General features: G+C 41.0%; 1 protein-coding gene across 2 annotated transcripts in view; it reads right to left on the reverse strand.

Moving 5' to 3' along the window:
- fat4 (FAT atypical cadherin 4) overlaps nucleotides 1–14095 on the reverse strand; it is a 388547-nt gene that overhangs the window by 16639 nt on the left and 357813 nt on the right. The window contains exons 14-17 of one of the 2 annotated variants that reach the window (XM_072495681.1): nucleotides 6996–7175; nucleotides 5515–5639; nucleotides 3162–3379; nucleotides 1344–1605 (exon numbers count right to left, since the gene is read on the reverse strand). In XM_072495681.1, coding sequence (XP_072351782.1) covers nucleotides 1344–1605; nucleotides 3162–3379; nucleotides 5515–5639; nucleotides 6996–7175 — 785 coding nt within the window. Of the gene's footprint in view, nucleotides 1–1343; nucleotides 1606–3161; nucleotides 3380–5514; nucleotides 5640–6995; nucleotides 7176–12595; nucleotides 12643–14095 lie in introns of those variants that run through there. The other variant, XM_072495682.1, reaches the window with a different exon arrangement.

Genomic DNA, 14095 nt, shown 5'->3' on the forward strand with positions numbered 1-14095 from the left:
CTGGTCAGCCTCTTGAACCCAGGTCCCCATCCCCATTATCCTCCTTGCTGACACTCCTGACCCTGGGCTTTCCTGGGTCCCTCAGCATAGTGGATCTGCCTGTAGCCCCAGGAGCAGTCCACGCTCCCAGCAGAGTTGGAAAAATCTGGTCCTTATTGTCTATCAGACAAAAATTAATTTGCCTGCAATGATGTCCCACAAATAACCAGTTAATTCCAGTTCTTATTGATGAATAAATATTAAGCATTGAATAAGAGGCCTGAATAAAAAACGCGCATTCGAGGATGTACATAGCCCCGTTTTGTACAGTGTAGTGAGAGAGCTGGACGGCATTTTTCAATGGCTTCCTGATAACCGAGGCCCCCAAAACAATCCCCGACCTCCCAAGCCCTAAAGCAATATGGGAGGGTTCCCGACAACCCACCCTCCTCGCACACCCTCCCACCACGCACACCGAGCAACCCAGGTCCGATCTCGCGTGCACACAAAATAGTAGCTTGGCACCGTGAGCCTGGCACTATGGCAATGCCCCTGCCAGCTGGTGGTGCCTCCTGGGCACCTTGGCAGTGCCAGGCTGGAACCCAGGTGGTACTGCCAGGGTGCCCAAGTGGCACCAGCAGTGCCGGGTCCCCACCCTGCCCAAAGGGAATGCAGCTGGGGGTCTTGGATCCCCTTGGAGATCCCCACGGGTGCTGTTCCATCTGGTCCTCATTTGTGGGGACCAGTACCAAACGGCGCTCACCAAAGGTCTCTGAGGTGAAGGGGTTGAATCCCAAAGCCTCTGAAAGCTCGGGAATCTGCACATTAGAGCGAGGCTAACTGTCTTGTTCTAATATGCAGATTTGCTAAAAAGTGATCTCGCCCATTGTTGGCAGGATTCACATCGCAACATCTCGCGAGATTGCATTGAATCTCGCGAGGCACTGCGTGCCGGGTAGATCTTGGGAGAGGGGTCTCTCGGCTTTTGATGGCCACACTGCACCTCGGCGAGCTGCTTTTCCGGCGCAGCGTGGCTGTGGGATCGCGCCCATTGTGTTTATGTGGTGCCTTCCTGACCTCAAGACGTTCCAAAACATAATGAGATAATCATGGATCAGAAACAGGCAATTGACTTAACCTGTTCATTCTACAAATCCATTGCAACTTTTAATCTCTTGAAGGGAAATTCTACTTAAGGAGTCTGGTCTTCCTAAATGCAAGGCAGAATTCCATATATATCCTTCCAAGTGTCTTCACGATTCATCCTCAGTTCCTGAATATTTGGTGAAGTTGATAATAATGTTTCATGCTAAACCGGAAGACTCATGCAAGCAGACTAATAACTCAGATATACAACTACCCACCTGGATCAGTGCTTTGGTGATTCAGCCTAGGAGGTATACCACCAAGGGAAACAGTGAGGACATTCAATCCACCAAAATTCTGGGTATTATGAAGGATTTCTCTAGTGTATATCCTGTCAACTGCAAAGGTGGTAATGGATTCATTTTTCTCAATCACGATAGTGTGCCATTGCCCATCCGATACAGATATCTCCAGAATATTCCTTTCTACTTTTCCACCAACCCCAGCATCAGAGGTGTAATGTATTTTCCCGTTTTTCACCTATAGAAAAAGAAAAAACACGCAAACGTTAGCTCATTATTCTTAAAACAAACGATGGTAGAGCAAAAGCTGTTGAATTCATATGATCATTTTGGTGCTCATTAGGATATCAGGTTCACTAGTTAATTCTAGATTGAGATCCTTGCTCACATTGCAAATCCTTTTAAATCATTCTCCCATAATACAATAAATATCCCCAGTATTAGAACCATATGTATTGTACAACTGCAATATGAAATACAGTTAAATTCTTCAAAAGGGAATAAATGCTTTTAACCATTTGGAATTATGCCATTTTCAATTTTAAAAAAAACTGAATGCCTATTAAGTCAAACTGCTATGTCAAATATGCAGAAGTCTTCATAAGATTTGCGACATGCAGTTTTTAAGTAGTGTTGGGTCAGATCACTCTATAGAAAAACAAATACGTCAAATTTCATCATTTACTTTTTCCTGACACAAAGTGATGGTATGCAACCTCCCTGAATGTTCTAATATCGGGTTCCCTTTGTACACCAGCCTGTCTTCATTAATAACCATCTGACTGCGTGGATGGCCGTATCATTTACATATATCTGAAGGGCCATTTAACTCCTTGGGTTACTCCAAGTGTACATGCAGTACTTTGTGTACAATATGAACTTTGCCATTGAAAACTGAAACCGTCTTATTCAGAAAGATTTATGGACCAAAACAGCTGTAACATGTTTATTCTTTTTGTGCAAGGAATAGCAAGTCCATTTTTAATTATAAAAAATTGTATTATTATTTTGCTTTGTTTTTTACATGATCTTTCATGATAACCCCATGAACGATAGCTGGTTCCAGTAATAGCAACTGGAGATCTCTACTGTATCTGTCATACTGGGAGGGTGAATGCTCCAATAATAAAGGAATGATATGTGAGACATTTGAAAACTGCAAAAGTCAAGAAGATATTCCGAAAATTACGACTGAACATCCACCTGGAAAAGATTTTCTGGAGAAACAATGTTGAAATGCACAATCCTTCATTACGTTTCCACCAAAGATGAATCTATTTTTTTGTCTTTTCAGTTACGGATTGATCTATATCTTTCTAGCATTTTTTATTTCATTCAGATTTCCAACATTTGCATGTTTTTAGTGAATGATGAAGGGATCTATTGCAAATGAGCTTGCTTACTTCATATTTCAAAGGTTAATCACGTTTTTTTTAAAAAAGCACCAGGCACAATTTTTGCAAGCTTGTTTGTTTGCTTTTTTCTGTTTATGGCTTTTAGCTTTGATATAGATGTTAGAAACAAAATGCACAGTTCTCCCATTTCTGATCAATTTGCATGAAATCATGGCTTATGGAGCTGAAGACTGGGGAGCCCATCATCTACCCTGCAAATAAATGGCTGGCAAGGGTTAAGATGTAAGATGTTTTTGGCACAATGCCTGGCACTAGTTAAACCTCCCAGCAGTGTGACCAATACTTTATGAAGAAAGGACATGGGTGATGGGAACAATGATTAAAACCATAGCAGTGCATGCAGTCTAATCAAATCATCTAAAACTAGCTTTAATCTTACCTTCACAGTAGTATAATTGCTGTTTTCCTGGACATGAATTAAAATGCCATTTTTGCTTCTTGTTCTGAACTTTATGTCCAGGCTGTTTGCACTTACAGGATCTGGAGGCTGCCCTTTCAAACTCTGCTTTACTAAATAGTCACGCTTCCGATTCTGATTAATCATATAGTCCAGGTGTCCCCTACCATCCAGTGACAATGCAGTGTCCACGCTGACCACTAGAAGAATCATATTTTTGACCAGAATGAATATTAACTTTGAAACATTTGAAAAGAGCTTACAAAGTCAATTTTTAAAAATTGATTTACAGGATGTGGGTGTCGCTGGCTAGGTGAGCATTTATTGCTCTTCCCCAATTGCCCTCGAGAAGATGTTGGGGAGCTGCATTCGTGAACAGCTCCAGTCCCTGTGGTGTAGGTATACCCACAGTGTTGCTCGGGAGGGAGTTCCAGGATTTTGACCCAGCAACAGTGAAAAAATGGCACTTTATTTCCAAATCAAGATGGGTGAGTGACTTGGAGGAAAACTTCCAGGTGGTGGTGTTCCCAGGTATCTGCTGCCCTTGTTCTTCTGGATGGTGTAGGTCAAGGGTTTGGAAGGTACTGTCTTAACAGCCTTGGTGAGTTCCTGCAGTTCATCTTGTAAATGGTACACACGGCTGCCTCTGTGCATTTGTGGCGGAGAGGGTGAATGTTTGTGGAACAGGTGCCAAGTTATGATAGGTTAATTGTCACTTGGAATTGGTAATTATATTTAAATATACCGATTATGCACAACAGTCCATATTAATTTTATATTCACAAGCAGAAAAAGTTAAAGGGTTATCTGACAGAAATGTGCCATGCTTTGAGGTTTGAAATGACATTGTGAAGAATCACTTCAATTGGTAGGTAAATTGGTAAGAAGAGGTCATAGGAATACATTTCAAAAAGTGTAAAGGGGATTAGTTCATTCAAAGATTTTCAAAAATAAGAAAGGTATTACTTTGAATGGCTCTTGATTCTGAGTCAAATATTGGCATTTAAGAGGGAATTAAATTCTTGAAAGCAAAAACTAAAACGGGTATGTGGAAAAGGAAATAGGATTAGTTAGTGATGGCGTTGAGCTGGTACAGTACAATAACGCGCTGGGCTCAACAGCCTCTTTCTGTGCTAACGTTTATATTCTGCTTCACTGAATTACTACCTGATAACCTTACAGTCCACGTTAGGAAGAAAGGTGGAGAGAGAGTCAGGGTGGGATTTTCCAGCCCTTCCTGTCGGTGGGATCTTCCTCTCCCACTAGGTTGGCCCCCACCGCAGGTTCCCCGGCAGTAGGATGGGTGAGCCATGCAAGACTTCGGCGGGACTGAAAGACCCGGATGGTGAGCTGCCTCTGTCCTGGGAAAACCCACCGCGGGCAGGTCTGGAGGGGCTGGAAAATTCCTGACTTAGTACTGTTTATTAGTTATTTCTCAGGGGAACTAGTGAACCCCTAGGCTGGTCGCCTGCCTTCACTTTCAGCCTGATATACTGCATACTATGACAAGACTGAATAATTTGCAGCACAAAAAATAAATGATTAAAAGCAAATACTTTATGTGATGAAAATGATATTGTAACCTACTGTTACTCTTGATAACTTTACAAGATCATAGTTCTCCCAATGGCTCCTATAGTATGCCCATTCTGCATTTATTTGTTGAACCTGAATCAAAGCTCTCATTTAGTGTAATCTAGAACCGCTGAACAAAAATATACAATGGTGATGAAACATTTCAGCTTATTATTGTCATCCTATAAAGCTAGTAGAAACAGTGGGGCCTCACAGTGGTCAATCATGCAATTCCAAATGTTTTGCATTACTGGGTCAATTCGTACCAATTGTTAGGTTCAACTGTAGTAAGGCATGTGATAATAAACCTGTCAGTTCACAGTGAAACACCAAGTGGGACAGTCCCCAGCCTCCTGGGATACTAGGACCAGCCTGGTTGACTGCCAGTGTCTTATGCCGTAAAACTGAGCCTTGATCTATCCCAAATATATTTTCCTTTCAGTTGGTAACATATTAAGAGTTTAACTGTTCATCTGTGAAATCACACAACTGCAATAACGAGCAGTTTCTTCATTTCTAATTCAGAACAGCAACCCAGTTTGCTGTGCAGGACCTTGACACCAAGTTTTATTAAATAGTCAGAGTTAATTATATTCTTCATAGTATTAAAAATCTCAACTGCTAACTCATGAAAAGCCTCTTGTAGTTAGAATGTCCTCTGCTCTCATTAACAACCTTTCCCTTCTCTCCCTGAACACTGCTTTTCCTGTGATAAAATAATGGAATATTACACATTTTGCATCTTTTTTTAAAAACTTACATTTTTCACAATATTTTCCTGTATATCCATGCTTGCAATCACATTGCTGCCAAGACCAGTAATCCACACATGCACTGTCATGTTGGCAGGGACTATTTAGACAAACCCCTTCCACTCGGACACATCTGAAATTAAATAAAATTTCATGTTGTAAATTAATTTAATAGGCAGCACAGCTAAATCTGTTTAAAATGAACATTCTACTGATGACAAATTCCAGTCACAAAATATATACTGAGGGCGTGGCTTCAGAACAGGTACAATGCCATTATTGCTACCACACCAATTTTTGTTTCATTCATTTATGGAATGTGGGCATTATTGGCTGACACCATTCCTAACTGCGCTCCATTTCAGACGGCATTTGAAAGTCATCGCTGTGGACCAGGTAAGGGCTGCAAGATTTCCTTCCCTAAAGGACGTTAGTGAATCAGATTGTTTCTTTACAACAATCAGCAATGGTTTCATGATCATTGTTAAGACTTCTAATTCCAGATTTTTATTGAATTCAAATTTCACCATCTGCCGTGGTGGGATTTGAACCACTATGCCCAGATCCATCTCTGGGTCTCTGGATGACTAGTCCAGTGACAATACCACTACACAATTGCCTCCCCCCGTGCCATAGAACTGGAATTTTTCCAACACGTATCAAAATAGGACTTTCACATCTCCATCAGTGAGAAATTCTGGCGTCTGTTGGCAGGGGACGCAGCAGCAAACAGGTCAGTGAAGAGAAAGGCAGATTGGCTCGTTTAACTGAATTTCTTGAATTTTCTCTAATAGCATGATGCAAAACTAAATCCTCTTAGTAGCTGGGAGGTCATGTTAGCAGCAATGTCTATAATATGAGTACTACATTATTTTTAAATAAATGGAATTTTGTCTCTGACATAACTGGATTTCAAACAAAAAATGTTCTGACTTTAAGCATTGCGAATCTTGCCAACCAAACATACCAACAGTGAAACTCAATTTTGTATTACGGATTGCAGATTTATTTTAAAAGGTGGGGTAGAAAAGGGGAAAATGTTAAAAACAGAAATAAAATGCTTGAAAGGTAAAAGATAAAAAGGATAAAAAGTAAAACTTGCTATTTCACTGTTACTACATATTTTGTTGAAATATCCAAATTTCAATATTTTAATTGCACCAATTAATACAGGGCTTCCAGAACATAGCACATATTGTAATGTTGATATATGTAAAAGAGAATTTAACAAAAAAAAATCAATTTTACATTCCAGTTACTTTTTTCAAATGCATAAATTGGCAGTAAAACAACCTCTAAATTACTGTTGAAGGTGTTAATGGGAAAATCCATAACAGAATGGTATATCATTCCTTACTGCTATTTTAACAGAGGCATAAACCTATTAATGCTGCTGTTAAAACAGTGGCAACAGAACATCATAAGAACACAGTAGATACTTTAATTGTTTCAAAAGAACATATTAAAAAAAAAATCTCAAATGGCAGACCTGTCCAGAATTCCATGGTTTGCCAGAGCTTGACTGGGTTCCAATGGACGACCATTAACAGCAAATTCCATCACACATCCTACAAAATCATGAGTGACCACCTGGCCTTTCCTTTGAAGAATTGGTTTGATTGATCGTATTCCTCCTACTGTTAATCTGTTGGGTTGCACTTCTAAGGTCCTGCAACACCAAAACCAAGAATCAAGTTACACTTGCAAAAACTAAAAACGTAAGTTCATCTGGAGCATACGAAGCTCCAACGCAGACATGGCTTATCTAAATAAGTGCACCAACATACAGCTCTAACATCTCTATCTCCTCAGCTTCCCCGGCTACCCATAACCATGGGAAAGGATTGGAAAAACTGCCTCTGTGGCATATCGATTCGGATGCCAACAATTCACATTTGACAAGGACAGTTGACAATTTGGAGTGTGTAGATGATGACAATAATTATGCCCAAAGTCCAAGGGAAGTTGAAGGTAAATTTGTTCAATATTTCTTGAGATTTGATTTAATTGGTTGCCTATTGAACTAAATGTAATGGCTAAATCAGCTTACAGAAGAAAATATTCTTTGTCTGTTACTTTTCATTTGGATGGAGACGTTCATTGCAATATTGGGAATCAGACAAATTCTTTCCTCATTTTGAGGTGCTAACATTTCATATATAGAAGTATAAGAGAAAATCAATGAGAATAGATAAGACAAGTAAATTTAGGCAATGAAAAATGAAACGAAAAATGAAAATCGCTTATTGTCATAAGTAGGCTTCAAATGAAGTTACTGTGAAAAGCCCCTAGTCGCCACATTCCGGCGCCTGTTCTGGGAGGCTGGTAAGGGAATTGAACCCACGCTGCTGGCCTTGTTCTGCTTTACAAGCCAGCTCTTTTGCCCACTGTGCTAAACCAGCCCCTCAACCAGACCAATGATGATCACAACATAATAAGGTTAAGATGAGGATGGTAAAGGACATAAGTAAAGACCAAAAAGACAAAACAGATTTTAAGGGGAGGAAAACAGAACTGGGGAAAATAAAATGGAAATATTTACTGGCAAACAGACAAACTGAACTTCAGTGGGAAACATTTAAAACAATGATTAATACAGTCCAAGAGAAATACATCCCATTAAAAAACAAGAACAAAACTACTGAGTAATGACACATGTGTCCTGTAGAAGTCTGTGGCGTTTTGCATGGCTCGCCTGTCAACTTCAATGGGACCAGAAGGTCCCACTGGCAGGTAGTATCAGTAATTTCCACCCATTAACAAAATACATAGAAAACAAAAAATAGGCAAATACAAAAAGAAATATGAAAAGATTTTGAAAGAAATAAAATATATTAGGAAGACAAAAAAACTCCAAAATTAACTAATAAAAATATCAAAAGTAGTGAAACATTCTACTGATACTTAAATGACAAGTGCAAAATCAGGACAGAGATAGGTCCAAAGGAATATACACGATAAACTTACAAGTAATGAGAGTGATACTGTCGAAAATTAAAGAGCTACTTTACCTCAGTATTTACTAGGGCGACTGACATAGTGGACATGATAAGAGCAGAGATCAGAGGAGATATAAAGACATTACATACAAAAAAAGGGGTGATAATGAATAAACAAATTAAACTTAGATAGGTCTGGCATCCATGCATATTAAAGGATGTCAGGGAAGTGATGGCAGAGGTACCATTGCATGTAAAAACGTCTTTGGAATAGGGATTGTTCCAGAGGACTGTCAAACAAGTAATGTGTTTCCTACATTTAAAAAGAAAGATAGAACAAGTCAAGTGAATAATAAACCAATTAGTTAATTGTTGGTGGTAAGAAAGATAATAAATTACTTTTCAAAGATGTGATAGAAAATCATTAGGGAAACTGAAAGTATGATAAAGAATAGTCAGTACAGATTTCAAAAGAAAGGTGATGCTTGACCAACAGATTTGAATTCTTTGAAGTCGAAGGAAGGATAGGAAAAAGTAATTCAGTAGGTGTAATACGTTTGCCTTTTCAAAAGGCCACACAGTACACTCATGATTACAGTGAAGTAAGGGAATAAGTAGCAGAAGGGATCATCTGGCCACAAAACAGAAATTAGACAGTAGGAGTTAAAGGTAGTTACTCAAACTGGTAAAATGTGGGTACTGGTATTCAACAAGGATTGGTGCTGGGATCACTGTTGTTCACTATTTACGTGAAACATCAAAATGGGGGAAATAACTAATAGAGAGGTGCACTATATAAAAAACATGAAGACACTAATAAGCTTCCAGCATAGTTTTGCAATTGCAAGTAAACTACATTATAGCTAAGTATCCTGGAAAGTAAGTATTTAAATACAGGGGGAGGTAACAGAAGGACCGGGGGTATCAAGGCACACATCACTGAAGGTAGCAATTCAGGTTAATAAAATACAAAAATAAAGCATTGGGGTTAATTCCTGGAGGCATATAATAACAAAAAGCAGGGAAGTCATCTTAAACTTGTATCAACTTCTTTAGCCCACAGTTGGGTATCTGAGAACAGGTCTGGTCTCCGCACTATAAAAAGGATTTAAAGGCACTAGAAAAGGTGCAGAAACGATTTATTAGGATAATACTAGGATTGAGAGGTTACACCTATTACAAAAGATTGAACAGGCTGGGACTACTTTCTCTAGTAAGGAGTGGGATTTTCCAGCCCTGCCCACCACCGGGAACATCTGTTCCCGCCGGAAGTCAATGGACTTTTAGCTGGGCCACCACATCCTCTGCAGCGGGACCCACCATGGCCAGGCTGGAAAATCATAGCAAAGCCTTTCGAACTCTTGAATATGCTGAAAGGGTTTAATAGGGAATTATAAATACAGAGACAACAATTCAACTTGCAGGGGACAACAATATTACGCGCCACAAAATACTCACTAATAAATCCAATAAAGTTCAAGAGAAACTTGCTTATTTAGAGAGCAGTTAGAAACACTGGCATAAACACTAAACACTGATCTGTTGGGCCATATGGCCTCCTTTTGTGCTGTAAATACTATGAAGTATAACAATGTCATACACAGTCATCGATCAAATCATGCTGAAATATAAACTCAGCACGGTAGCATGGTGGTTAGCACAATTGCTTCACAGCTCCAGGGTCCCAGGTTCGATTCCGGCTTGGGTCACTGTCTGTGCGGAGTCTGCACACCCTCCCCATGTGTGCGTGGGTTTCCTCCGGGTGCTCCGGTTTCCTCCCACAGTCCAAAGATGTGCAGGTTAGGTGGATTGGCCATGGTAAATTGCCCTTAGTGTCCAAAATTGCCCTTAGTGTTGGATGGGGTTACTGGGTTATGGGGATAGGGTGGAGATGTTGACCTTGGGTAGGGTGCTCTTTCCAAGAGCCAGTGCAGACTCGATGGGCTGAATGGCCTCCTTCTGTACTGTAAATTCTATGAAACTATGAGCCCCAGGGTGTAGCTGAATGACTATATGGTGCAGCAAATCATGAGTGACTGACAAGTGGTTCCTCTGTAACAAGCTGATGCAAATGATTTTTACTCAAGATCTTAACATTGCACTTGTAGAGGTGAAAGTTGTACTGAGCAATATCATTTTATTCATATGATCCTAATATTTTGTCAAAGGAATAGGCATTGGTCGATTAGCCCCCCAGGCTTGTTTCACCATTGAAAGGGATCGTGACTTATCTGTTACATACCCACCTTTGCTCCATGTTCCTTAATACTGTGGCAAACAAAAATTTATCAACCTCAGTTTTAAAACTACTGCTTGTGAAAGAGTTCAAAACTTCTACCAACCTTTGCACGAAGAAGTGTTTCCTAATTTCATTCCGGAGACGGATGCTTCTAATTTTGAGAGTTTGGTCCTGGAATCCCCAAATAAGACCATACAATGTAAGAACAGAAGCAGTCCACTCGGCCCATCAAGTCTGCTCTGCCATTTAATGAGATCATGGCTGATGTGATATAATCCTCAACTCCACTTTCCCACCTTATCTCCATAACCCTTGATTTCCTTACTGATTAAAAATCTGTCTATCTCAGCCTTGAATATATATACTTAACGGCCCAGCCTCAACAGCTCTCTGCGGTACGAATTCCACAGATTCACTATCCTTTGTGGTAATGAGTGATGACCCCAAACTCTTTGATTATGCACTCTGGTCCTAGACTTCCTTACAAGAGGAAACATCCTCTCAGTATCTATCCATGTCAAGCCCCTGAGAATCCCAAATGTCTCAATAAGGTCACCTTTTATTCTTCTAAACTCCAATGAGTACATGCCCAATTTACTCAATCTCTCCTCAGAAGAAAATCCCTCCACACTCGGGGAATCAACCTAGTGAACCTTCTCTGGACTTCCCTCTAATTCCAGTACATTTTTCCTTATATAAGGGGACCAAAACGATTCACAGTATTCCAGGTATGGTCTAACTAGCACCTTGTGTAGTTTCAGCAAGACTTCGCTATTTTTAAACCCCAATGCCTTTGAAATAAAGGCCAACATTCCATTTGCCTGCTGAACATGCGAGCCTTTTGTGATTTATGCACGAGGTGAAATAACATTTCTCCCATCTACCGTAATCTGGTGATCAAATAATCCTTTAAACCTTTTAAATTGGAGAGAATGCAACCCTACTTTGTTTAATCTTTCCTCATAATTGAACCCTTGACCAATAAGGGTAGAATTTCATTCTTCCCCCCTTGACCAGTTAATGGCAGAGGGGCATTTAATCAGGTGGAAGGGGACAGCTGGGGTCGCCTCTGCCTTCCAGCTTCTGCCCTGATTAAATCTGTGTCCGAGACCTTTCTACCCCACCCCCAATTGACTGGTAAACAAGTAATTAATGCCCATCCCACCACTGTTTGTATTTATCCAGCAGAGGGTGGAGGGCTTGCCATGCAGGCAGCACAACAAGTAAACTCTGTTGAGCAGCCCCTCATTCAAAGGCAGTCAGCGTCTGAATGAGGGACTGCCATCAGAAGGTTTTGGTGGGAGGGGCTCCGCTTAGAGCCCATGACTCCCTTCCCACCATCACTCACATGTAGTCTGGGATCCAGCAACAATGCTGAGCCTTGTTGGGGTGCCAAATTGGCAGCAGCCACCACTTCCCAGATGGCACTGCCGTTCAACAGAGCTGCTGGTCTTAGATTGGCAGGCAAATCCTGGCAGGTTCTACTTGCCTTGTTCCCAGGGAAGGTCTGCCATTGTCTAGTTAAGTGCCCGAGTGCCACTTTTAGCTGGTCTTCCCTAAAAAAAACTTACACTGGGCTTTTACTAGCTCTCTAGTCGGCAGACAAGACAGTTGCCACCTCTATTAAATACCACCCGAGATATCAAGTTGACTATCTGCTATTTCTTTGAAATTGCATAATGCATATTACTATGGTGGGGCTTTTTCCAATATTTTTGATGAGCCCTCCTTCAGGGATACATGTACCATGTTAGTACCCTAACCTGCTTTGTCTAATAAACAGTGGTTGGAACTCTCAACTTTGATGAGTGTGTAGTCACCTGTTTTATACCCCGACCAATTTTCTTCTGCACTGACTTCAACTGAAAAGCAAAACAAGCAGTGTGTATAGCATCTGGCTGGTCAACATACCACTAGTTCTGCAGCCCCAGAAAGTTGAGAGTTCTGCCCAGTATTTTCTGTATAGAAAAAGAGCATTTTAATTTCATGTCTAACGTAATGTATACAGAGGTAATAGTACCAAGGTCATAGGACTGGATAAGGCTCGACTTCTGGGACGATAGTTATGGTACAATAAATTAGGCATGATTAGTAAAAGAAAATGACTCTGGCCTGCAATAGCAATCACCAAAATTTATGCCGAATTGTCCGGAGACATTTGTTAAGGTTAATCATTGCCTGTTTTGCATGTATTCAAGCTGCCCTAGTGGGGAATAGGCACCACCACCATCTGCTGTAATGAGCGCTGAATGAGGCCCGGGCACCAGCCAACAGATGAACACCGGTGGGAACATTGCTGCATCCGGCATCTCTCCAGAAGCCTTCATGCTCTTTAGCCTTTCCATTGCAGATGCCTTGATTTGTGACTGCTATTCCAGCCATTGCTGTTAATATCCCCTTCTGCAGAATAGGAGGAAGGGTGACTGTTTGGGTCCCAGCCTTGTGGATCTGTACAATTGCAGCTTGATCTCCAGCTTGTCCCTGGTGACTGCCACCACTGGAACACATTCGCCAATGACTGCACATGGCACCCACAGGCAGTGTTTCCCACCAGCATGGAAATAGTCACAAGGTTCACCTTTCAAAACGCAATCATTCATGGGTGACCAGCACAGTAGTTTATCAAATATATTCCCAGGGTGGCACCACTTTTAGTTTGGGAACATTTGCTATAGAATAAACATGTCATGGAATTTACAGTGCAGGAGGTCGCCATTTGGCCCATCGGGTATGCACTGGCCCTTGGAAAGAGCACCCTACTTAAACCCACATCTCCACCCTATCCCCGTAACGCAGTAACCCCACCTCAACCTTTTGGACATTAAGGGGAATTTAGCATGGCCAATCCACCTAACATGCACATCTTTGGACTGTGGATTGTGGGAGGAAACCGGAGGACCCGGAGGAAGCCCATGCAGACACGGGGAGAACGTGCAGACTCCGCACAGACAGTGACCCAAGCCGGGAATTGAACCTGGAACGCTGGAGCTGTGAAGCAACAGTACTAACCACTGTGCTACCATGCCGCGCAGTGATTACATCACTGGCGATCATCTCAATCACTCACTATTACCTTGGTTGCAAATTTGTGAAGCCAATGAAGAAATAATTTAAATGGCAGAAAGCAACTACTTGAGTTTCTCTGGAGGCAAGAAGGTCCTGCCAATGTCTTGACGAATTTCCAATGCGAGATTAGGAGAATCTCGGAAATTTCCTGGCCAGTGCGTTTAAAATATTTGGCAGCAATTCAATCTGAGAATTCTGATGGCATTCATTTTTATATGTTCAATTAAGTTACTGCATTGAATCTCGCTGTTATCCAAGACCTTACACAAATTAAATAAATAAGCTGTTTTTCCCCTTAAGATTGTGAATAGTGGAAATGCAGCTCCCTTAAATGTTCATGAACCG

Source organism: Scyliorhinus torazame, chromosome 3 (genome assembly GCF_047496885.1).
Source record: "Scyliorhinus torazame isolate Kashiwa2021f chromosome 3, sScyTor2.1, whole genome shotgun sequence".
In the NCBI taxonomy this organism is placed as follows: domain Eukaryota; kingdom Metazoa; phylum Chordata; class Chondrichthyes; order Carcharhiniformes; family Scyliorhinidae; genus Scyliorhinus; species Scyliorhinus torazame.